Source organism: Trichoderma breve, chromosome 5 (assembly GCF_028502605.1).
Source record: "Trichoderma breve strain T069 chromosome 5, whole genome shotgun sequence".
In the NCBI taxonomy this organism is placed as follows: Eukaryota; Fungi; Ascomycota; class Sordariomycetes; order Hypocreales; family Hypocreaceae; genus Trichoderma; species Trichoderma breve.
The window spans coordinates 4,161,693-4,172,079 of record NC_079236.1 but is presented as its reverse complement, the minus strand read 5'-3'; the positions used below and the strand labels follow the sequence as shown (position 1 = coordinate 4,172,079).

Genomic DNA, 10,387 nt, shown 5'->3' with positions numbered 1-10,387 from the left:
GAGCATTCCTCCCTTCTCATGCCGAGCTTGAAATAGTTGGACGGATTAAGTCTACTTAATCCTAGTGTTCTAAAGACCAGGTAAATAATTCGAAGAATGAAACGATATTGCCATACCTGTTCCCGGCCCACCGGAACCTGGGCAAACGTCTTGTACGCATTCATTTGTTATCCCAGACTCTAAGTGATTGACTCCAATTTAGCGAGTGAGACCTATATACTATGATGTTACAGTGAATGTCCTTTCCACGTGTCTGACAGTGGCGCATTTCCACGCCGGAGGACATTTCTCTAGGTATACGATATATATTGCCGCTATCGAAGATAAGCAAAGAAGACGTTTCTAGTAAGTGGCGAATAGAAAACTTTTCTTGGGTTCGGTGTAAATAATCTCAATTATGGCATGGATCACATGCGGGTAGACTTACCGCGCCCTCTTCCTAATATCCTGTGTTCACTCTTAACATGATGTTTAACATGGTGACTCAATAGGCTAGCTTTCTTTCCAAGTCTTGATTGTAATAACTGTAAACTAAGCTATATGCCTTCTGGCAACTCATTCTCCTTTTACCTTTTCCCATATTTCATGAATAGAAACACATGCATTGCCGCTGAGTGGACCCTTCTCAATGCCACTGAGTGTTTCGTCTAGTTGTTCAGGGCTACTAGCACCAATGATAAATGCATCACCGTTGTCTGAGCGTAATGCTGAATGGTACGCCACCCAGCGATACGCCAGCTCAGCTGGGCTCACTCTTTCGATTGCTGCAATAGTGTTCCATTGTGCTAGCATCTCCAAAAAGTTGGCATCGCGCAAATACGGCCGACAGGTCGCTGAGACATAGGTACCATTGTTGGCCAGTTCTTTTGCTTGTGCCACACTTTTGCCGAGAAATCCTCCAGCTGAAGTACCGTACGCATAGAAGGAGATGTCCAGTCTGCGCAAGGTCAAAAGTAGGGCAGTTTCTTTATGTCTATTCAATGGATTGTAGCTACCCTGGTAAACGACGGGGAGAGGATAGCTGTGATCGGCGCAGTGATTGTATATAGCTTCAATCTCTGTGGCAGGGAAGCCTGATAGCCCAAATCGGCGGAAAACGCCACGCTTGTGAATGGTATTTACTGCCGCAAGGGTTTCGGAAATTGGTGTCATTGGGTCTGGCCTATGAAGGTAAAATATGTCAATCTTTTGGGCAATAATTGGATGAAATTAGCATCAGTAACAGCAGAATATAGGTAAAGTATCGTAATAAAGTCCTTGACATTGTTTGTGCACAAGAAAGATGACTTTGTATGGAGGGCTGGCAAGGGTTCTACTTACTTGGTCAACTGCTAACTTGTAGATGCTTTCCTCGGCAGAGCGTATAATGCGCTCGCTGGTGGCCCAGGGCGTGCTGGATTCGGTCCATGAAGAAGGGCTCCATTTTGTGTCAATGACAAATCTGTTGCCCGCCTGGATTCTGCCAAGTGTAACTTCAGAATTTCCGTACGCCTGTGCTGTGTCAATTTTGGTAACGTGGTGCTGAGCTAGCGTTGTTAAGAATGTCTCGAGCTGGGTATGGGGCATGAATAGCTCTCTGTTGCCTATTCGTGTTCCGCCAAAGACGGCGGCTACTGGCTGAGTAGGAGGAGACATGGCAAATACCGGTTAGAAGATTTAGTCGAGAGTAACCCGTGGCGGGCTGAGACATCTACCGTAATGGTGTAAGTTCCAGGAATGAGGCAGCTGAAGGCAGGGATGAGAAGTGCGGGGTTGCATTTGAGGTGAATAACCAAGTATTCACGTGTGTGAATAATTGCCTCAACATCTCAATATTTAATATAGCAAATGATTGATTAAGTGCCTAGTATCCTTTTGTAGACCAATTAAATAACTTACATTCCCAGAATAACGAATGTGAGTCTGGAATAAGGTGAGCCTTACCACTGTTATATATTATTGCCGCCGCCTTCCTACCCACCACTCTAGCATCACTGTGGTTCATTCCCTTTCTATTCCTACATCAATTGTTGGGTCATGGCGAAGAAATTCTTTATACCTGCTGTGGCACCAGTGCGTGACGCCGTCCAACTTGGTAGCATTGTCCCCAATATTCGTCAGCCGCATCAAGATGCATTCTCCAGCACCAAATTTCCAGTTAAAATAGGAGGGCCAGATATTCTTCTGCAAGAGCAAGACAGCCTTGGCCGACTGTTTCTTACCAGCAACAACTCATCAATCTCAGCCCAACTTACAAATCTCCTTTCAGCATCATACGAGGGCCAGAATGTCAACATGAACATGCTTTCCAAATGCATGACCAAACTTTACGAACTCTCACAGCCAAAGGCTCTATTCAATCGCATCTGTAGTGGCGATGACGACGCAAAGGAATGGTTTCAAAATGAGATCGAGAACGGCACCAAAGCTCTCTACTTTATCACTGCCTATTACACCGTTGTAGATGCCACAATTGGCAGAGTTAATCAAGAATCCCGAATGGAGAGCTTTGACGCTAAGATCCCCGTAAACGACATTGTGACTGCGACTACAGGTGTCGCAGTCCCTGGCATCGACTTGGACGCCGGAATCAGCGCAAAACATGGTCATGGTGGTCTAGACACCGAGATTATCAAAGCACCAGGAGAACGAATATTTGCATTTTGTTATCGGAAGATCACCTTCAAATTCTTCTTACGCAGGGACATCAAACATGCTAGAATGCAATCGGATAATTGTTGGGTAATGGCTTCAGAAAATAGAGGCGAGGATGATGAAGACGAGGTGGTTGAGGCTAATCTTGATGATGAGGTTGACGAGAACGATGAAGACGAAGAAATTGCGCCCGGTGAAGTTTTTTCTGTGTGAATATGGCTGAATCTTATCTTGTCCTCCCATTATCCTCAGTTAGTGTGCCCCTATAATGGCCTCTTATAGAGAGCAACTAGCTACATGCCAATGTGAATGAATGGTGCCCACGCGATAACATCATCGCTCGGTTGAAATCTTCCTTTAGACTGACTCCAATAAGCTTTTACAGCCTTGTGCAAAGCGTAAGCAACGCTTCTATCATCTTGTGGAAACGCTCGCTCTTGGTCGATTAGAAAAGTATAAAAATTCCTTGCGATCTTTTCGGCGACGGTATTATTTGCTTCCCAAGTAGTGCCGATAACATGCGGAAAGCCAACTAATTGAAAGCTACTTGCGAGATGGATTGTTTCGTCGACAAGTGTTTTATCCGCTGTCTCTGCTGTCGAGCATGCCGAAAGGTATGCGATATGCGCATGCTCCATGGATAAGGCTGCGACATCCCGAACCCTTAAACGTCCAGCCTTTCCATCGACATCATCTTGTTTGAAGAGTAGGCAACTGTCAGAAGGATTGCTGATGTCGAGAGCACCATGGCAAATGAAATGTGCTATGCGTGTTGACTTGAGTTCTTCCAAGACTGATTCCTTTGAAGGAGTATCAACTGCGACGACCTTATCAACTTGAAAAGAAGCAGCACAACCCTTAACTGCTGCGACTTCTCCTGAGACTTTTAAAGGCCTCATTCCTTCTGTCTCGGGCATACTAGCGATCAAAAAGCTCTGACCTCGTTCCGATAGATTCCTGACGTTCTTGTCACGAGCGTATTGCAAGGCTTTGATTGTGGGTATGTAAGACGAGATAACGTGGCTCGCTGTGTTCTCAAACGAAGACTCTCCTCCCCAGTCCTCGCCTGCTGCATGAAGGGGGAAGACAGACATGATTCCACTCATAACCCACCAAATCCGCGGGAGCTCATCGGTTGCGGAACCCTGCTTCGTGTTGATTCCGAGGTCCTCTAAAACCGGGGCGACAGCTTTCCTCCATAAATATTGCAGAAGTTTCCGCATTTTGCCATTCCTGTCTGCTTTTGTGCTGATGGGTCCGGAGACTATTTTCTCCTTCCCTGTGACCCATGGGGTGAATTTTTCTAGGTCATCGTACTTGAGACTTGGCAGAGACACATAGCGGATACTAGTAGAGGGATGTTGAGGGACGATAATAGCATCGCTTCTCCACTTCGCAACGTTGAAAACAACAATATGACCATGAATAGCAGCATGTTGGAGTTTCTCGACTGTTGGTGACAGTTGAAATCTTTCGAAACCATCCAGTGTCCGAATCTTCTCCTCAACAAGATGTAAATCATGTTCATCTTGAACGCGTCTAGACAAAGCGTTGGCCACAGCTTTTTCTGAAGCGGCTCCTCCTGCATTAGTAGCGTTGCTAAACTCATTGATGTTCCTCGACACGGCATCTCGAAGCTCAATGTACCGGTTGAATAGGCTGATATCCTTATTCTGAAGGTCGGAAACATCAGACCGTGAATTGATCATTAAGCTTGCTATGACTCCCCGACCACTCTCCAGTGTGGCCAGGGCTCTAGCAGGTTGTTTTGTCACCTCGAGAAGACATGCAGCTGCATCAGATGCCATAGCCGAGAATTGACTAAGAATAAACTGCTGGTCGTCTCTACTAAGAGAGCGTGGGTTGAGTCGTGGTAAAAAGTCAATCCCCCTGCATAGTAGTCCACCAGCCATACTGTAATCACCCATCTCGAGATACAGGCTTGCCCCTCTGTATGCCGCCTTGAGTCGATCCAATGGAGGACTATTGGTGCAATCATTCATGGCCTGGCAACATATCTCAGTAGCCCACCAGAGCTGCGTACTTCTACCCCCATCTTGTTCTTTGAGCAAGACTAGGTCGGCCTTATCTAGGAGGAAAGCGCACCGATTGGGGTGATTATCGGGTATGCGATCTAAAGCCTTTCTCAGACTATCTTCGGCTTTCGTATAATGACGAAGATCACTTGTGACCTGGAAGAGACTACTAAACAACTTGGCTCGACATCGTAGCATATCCAGAAAGCGGGGGTGACCAAGTAAAGCAAAATTGATGGCATCATCCACGGCTTGGATGCCTTCATGCAAGTCTTTGATGTCCTGGTCTAGTGCGAAGCGCTCACGAAGCCTATACGCAAGATTGAGCAAATAGTTCACACGTACCACATCTTTTGTCGAAGTGGCATCAATTGCGCTTTGTATCAGTGTGACAGCCTCCCTAACATCATGAATGTATTCAGGTCGCCGTTCATACCGCTGTGCGAGTACTTCTGCAAGCCCATTGCAAATTCGTGCTCGTTGTGAATGACCTTCTTGAGTACCTGTCGCTGCTACTGCTGCCGCTCCACTCATTAACTGCAGTGCTTGTTCGAGGTCTTCCCATCGCTGATCGTGATGAAAACGAAGCAAGTAATTTTCAGCAAGCTTGGCGAGCAGAATCGGATCGGGATCAGGGTTTCGATCGCGGCTGATTGACAGCGCTTTTTCTGCATTGTTGATCCCGTCTCTGAGAGCATCTATTTGACCTGTATAGTCAAATTTGGCCATATGCATGTCAGAAACATCGCTCAGCAGTCGATCATATCCCGTGTAAATGTCTGGGTCGGGGACCTCGTGTATCGCTTGATCCGCATACTTGATAGCGTATTCCAGATCTGACAACTCCCCAACTCGATTATGGCGTAATTTGTACATCTGGCTTAATTGGCCCAAGTACTTGACTCGGTTGAGTGCATTGTCCTTGGCTGTAGTAGAAATGGCTTCCTCCATGAGACTGATTGCTTCGCGAAACATGCTTGGCACGAGAGTCATATTAACCAATTTATTTACAAAGCCCGGGACTTGTTGAGAGTGTATGGGCACTTTGAATAATTCGGCGTACTTCTGTGCCATCAGCTGTGCGAGCGCTGCTTTGTATTCGGGCAAACTAGGGTCTTCTCGAGAGGTTGCCATCATTTTGTCTTCCGCTTCGGTGATAGCTTTATCTAGTTCTTTATTCGAATACATATAAGTTGAAAAGAAGCCATCCTTTTTTTTAGTGGTCTTAATTGTTGTTGTCGTCCTCGCTGCTGTTGTCGCTGTATGGTCTTCCCCATCATCTTCACGAGAGACGAGTTTTCGAAAAAGCTTCTTCATGTTTGTGATTATCATCTACCTGTTTCGATTTCGATCTAGCATAGACAATAGGCATTCCCTGAGCTCAGCATTCCCTGCCGTTCACTATTTATACTGCACGGCTTTAGATACTCGCTTACAACTTTCTTATTATGAGCTTACAAGTTGGGGATGTTATTTTCTGGCAGTTTGTTTCCCCTCCCTTGCACTCATGTTTTCTTATCATTCAGCCAGCCACAACGCAACAATTTCATCTAAGCTTGCAGGATATGATACCAACAATAGTTAAAGCAAATGCAACCAGACGCAGTGTACAAACCACCTTGCTGTTTTCCCGGGGCGCAACAGCGGGGTAAAGCAGATCGTGGCAAGCTGTGGAGCGATGTTGACAATCGATCCCCATATATATGGAGAAATGAAGTCTCTTGCGGGGGGGTAGACTAATTCGTATCGATCGTCGCTACTAGACAGCCAATTGTTTAAACATATGGTAGCACACAAGTAGTGCAATGCACTTAAAGGCAAGCTGAACTGGGCATGGATCGTCAGTGCTCTCCGCAATGAATTGTTCTGCTCTGTGAGAGGGCGACGTGCTTATTGCCACCCACACCTTGAATACGCTATGGCACAGCCGGCATCAGAATAGCGCTGAAAGTTGATATATATATACGCAAGGTATCATTACCCCATAAAGAGTACATATCGTCTAATATCGTGATTTTTTTTCCTCACTCTGCTTTAATGGATGATAGTCGTATTAGACTGACCCCGACTTGTTATGGAATTTCGGCAATGAGACGTTTTGATTATGGGTACGCAAGTGCAGAGTAGTACCTCTTATGCTATATTTGTTTTTCCCATCCATGGGTGCTATACGAGATGGAAAAGCAGCTACTAGTCAACGCAACCAAGTGGTCTGGACTCTGTAAAGATGGAGTCGAGAAATGACCATCCAGAAACAGACAATCCGCACATACCCACTACACTAAACCCATCTAGAATGGCAAGCGTATTCTCCTTATTATTTCTGCGCGTGTTCATTTTGCGATTTCCGGTTTTTTGCAACCGCTTGGCTACATTGGCTATGTGCCCAGCTGAATGATCAAGTGTCTGGCCATACTTAGGCCCCTGCTTTTTTGCTAGATTTTGTAACGGTATATTTGCAAAGCTACCTGATTCCGTTCCCACTACTTTTGATATTACAAGCTCTAGCCGAAAACCCTTGTAGTTTGCCGTGTGATATCGCAGAGAAAGCATCGTATAAAATAACCAAAGAAACATGTACGATCTCAGGTGAGCAGTCGAACATATTATGAATCCAATAAACAATGTATCTAAGTATATATTACAGCCACAGCCCCCTTGACACATTAGTCCATATGCCTCCATTTGTTGTTTTTGTAATATTTACGTTGTAACCTATAATCTCGTCTTTGATACTCCAGCTGTGCCTATTTTGTTCTTCCAGTCGGTCTAATTTAGACTCGTCATGCGCATTGTACACTAGTGGCAGCCTCTCACTTAGGTTCAATTACCATTCAAAGCCAAGAAACATCATTATACATCTTCGAGATTATGAACAAAGATTAAAAGTATATTTAAGCTAATTTAGAAGGATATCATTGCTGATTTTGTTTTGATTAGATCCCCCTCGAGGCACCTATCGCCATATCGCCTTGTCGTTGAGCTTACTAAAATTACGCAGTATGCTCATCGGTCTCAGAACCCTCAGCCTCGCTGGTCTTGGTTGTTGAGAGGACGAATTCCTCCTTGTCAATATGGCGGAAGATAAACCACTAAAATAAAATCAGTACCAGTCTAATTTAACACGAGAAGGTTTCAAAACATACAAAGCCGACTGTAACGACTCCGCCCAAGATAGCGGGACCGCCGAAATCCCAGACAAGGTAAGGGTCCACAATCGCAGCTGTAGTAGCAAGGTTGATGATGTATGCAAAGCCAGTGTTGAAGAGGTTGATGGCTGACACCAGGCCTCTCATGTTGGCCGGAGCACGGGAATAGGCGATACCGTAGGCTATGTGTATATAAGATGCATTAGTACTTATACTGATATGAGATGATAGTTTTTCAACATACCCGGAACGTTAATGAACAGCTCAGAAAATCCACCGAGCGCGTATGGGATGGCCTCCCACCACAGAGAGATTGGCGAGACCAATCCATTATCCACACATCTCGGGTCGGACGAGCCATAGTAACCGCAAGGAGAGGTCTGGTAGGCTTTGTAACACAGCACAGCATAGCCAACGCCAGCAAGTGTACTGAGGAAGAAGCCAGTCGTGATACGAGCAACAGGGCCGTAATGAATCTTGCCCTTGCGCAGAAGAGGGTACAATCCGTACTGTAATGATCTGGTTAGCATATTCCTCATTTACAAGTGAAAACGGCCAAACAAAACCGCAGCCTTGACACGGAACGACTGACATTGAGGACCGGGCCTAGTACGATGATACTAAGGGAGTTGAAGTTGCCAATAACATCGTTAGGGACACCGTTGCCTGTGAGCATAGTGCCCAAAAAGTTGGCGGAACTTCCAATACTAGACACGCAAGGTTAGCACAATAGGACGGTAAGTAGAAGCTAAGCAACCGTACCCGTTGTCATTCCAGAATTGAACAGGGAAAAAGCAAAACATTCCGGTTGCCTGCATAGTTCGCTGCACGTCGACGACGAACTGATCGCTGTAGTGGGTTTCGGGCGATAATCCCTTCTCAGCTCTAACAGATGGCCTGGCGTTGTCCCACCATCCCTTACGACCAATTCTGAAGATGCCGCCATTTGCCAGACCGTGCTTGATGACACGGAACACGTTTGGTAGATCAGAGCCGCCAGGCTTGTGCAAGACAAGACGGGGCTTGAGCCAGATAAGCAGAAGTGGCAGGGGAAGATAGAGGATGAGAGGGAGCAAGAAAGCCAACCACCAGCCGACGTATCTGGCCGAGTAGGATGTCGCTGTGGACATGAAACCGCCAATGTTGATGAGGAGATAGAACCACAACATGACTCTCTCGGCGCTGTGTTCAGGGTCCTCGATGACACGTTCACCAGATTTGAGAGTCTTGACCTTTGGTACATGTGATTTCATCTGGTCCAGCAGGAGCGGTGTGACATTGGGTTTGAACATGGCTGTGAGAAAAGAAGATTAGCCAGGTGCCTTGATTAGGACGGGTTCAAGTATACGGGGCGCAGCGTACCAGCTCCAATAGCGAGAATGTACACGCCGATAAAGAAGGGGATCTTGGCAGTTCCGTTGTCGATGAGTGTCTTAGCACCACCCGCAACAATGAGGACGTGTCCGACACCACAGATGATGACACCCCAGAAAATCATTGGGAAGCGACCAAATCTTGTATCGGCAAGATATCCGACAATAAGGGGAAGGCAGTAAGCCAACAAGCTGAAAGATTGTGAAGTAGCATTCTGCATTTGAAATAAATTAGTATGGGAGACAGACATCAAACGGTTAGCAGTTGATGAGAGAGAGGTGAGGTCTTACGGCAATCTGCTCGCCCAAACCTAGGGCACCCTGAGTAGCCTGACTTCCAGGTGCAGGGGAACCATAACCGTTACCGCCCTTGGGCAAAGGTCGGTTGATGTAGTTTGTCCAAATCTGGGCACATCCTAGGGAAAGCATAGACATGTCAGTGTTCCGTTCACAGGTACTGAAAGCCACTGCTGAACACGACTAGCCGGGTACGCGTACCATAGTAAGAAGCTCTCTCACAGAACTCAACAGCACAGAGGAGGTAAGCGACTGTTGGAATCTTGCCAGGGACACGACGCAGAGTAGCGAATTCCTCTTCAGTTGGCTTTCCCTCATAATCCTGATTGAGGATGGCGACACTCTGGCCGTGGTTGAAATCGGCGTTAGAGTCTTCGAGACCTTCCTTCTCGCTGGGTACGATGACAGCGGTCTCGTGCTTCGAAACGTCCGCTAGATGATAGATCTCGTGTTAGTCATCACGAAGTTGATGTTAGCATCTTACATAGCACATACCCATGGCTGCTTTTGTTTCCTTCCTCCCAAAAAAAGAAAAGAAAAGAGCGATCACAGTCAATTCGTTTTACCCTCGCCATTCTGGCGGGCGATTCTATTCTTTTGTATACCTTCATGCAAATACATGGGTTAATTGTTATCTGCAGTTAATCAGCACGTCTCCAGGTTCTGGTCTGGGACCTCGTGATTCTAGACCCCTGTTCTGAAAAAAGTTCCAATGCTAGCGACAATTGAGGTGAGCTATTTTCTTATCGCCCGCAGAACTTTGGAATGTTCCGCACATACATGTTGCCTAAATCAGCGCTCCCGTGCCGCTTCTCCCGAGATGCTGTTTGTTTTCGAGTCAAGCAACATTAAAGTGTTGGCCCTAGCAAGAGCTCCAGCCTAATCAAGGCGGAGGAAA

At 46.3% G+C, this 10,387-nt stretch overlaps 4 protein-coding genes across 4 annotated transcripts; 1 reads left to right on the top strand and 3 right to left on the bottom strand.

The window, feature by feature from the left end:
* Positions 1-555: 555 nt before the first annotated feature.
* On the bottom strand, positions 556-1,635 carry T069G_08904 (aldo/keto reductase family domain-containing protein; the record flags this gene model as incomplete). Its single annotated transcript, XM_056176114.1, has 2 exons — positions 556-1,185; positions 1,321-1,635. 2 exons carry the CDS (start codon positions 1,633-1,635, stop codon positions 556-558), a joined length of 945 nt encoding a protein of 314 aa, XP_056027063.1.
* A 381-nt stretch (positions 1,636-2,016) lies between these two features.
* T069G_08903 (uncharacterized protein) lies at positions 2,017-2,847 on the top strand (the record flags this gene model as incomplete). The annotated part of the gene is made up of 1 exon (XM_056176113.1): positions 2,017-2,847. One exon carries the CDS (start codon positions 2,017-2,019, stop codon positions 2,845-2,847), a length of 831 nt encoding a protein of 276 aa, XP_056027062.1.
* An 80-nt stretch (positions 2,848-2,927) lies between these two features.
* T069G_08902 (CHAT domain-containing protein) lies at positions 2,928-5,807 on the bottom strand (the record flags this gene model as incomplete). Its single annotated transcript, XM_056176112.1, has 1 exon — positions 2,928-5,807. The coding sequence occupies one exon, from the start codon at positions 5,805-5,807 to the stop codon at positions 2,928-2,930; it is 2,880 nt and encodes a 959-aa protein (XP_056027061.1).
* A 1,856-nt stretch (positions 5,808-7,663) lies between these two features.
* Positions 7,664-9,988, bottom strand: T069G_08901 (POT family domain-containing protein; the record flags this gene model as incomplete). Its single annotated transcript, XM_056176111.1, has 9 exons — positions 7,664-7,762; positions 7,817-8,001; positions 8,064-8,328; positions 8,412-8,526; positions 8,582-9,113; positions 9,182-9,407; positions 9,484-9,608; positions 9,691-9,921; positions 9,985-9,988. The coding sequence occupies 9 exons, from the start codon at positions 9,986-9,988 to the stop codon at positions 7,664-7,666; spliced, it is 1,782 nt and encodes a 593-aa protein (XP_056027060.1).
* Positions 9,989-10,387: the final 399 nt, after the last annotated feature.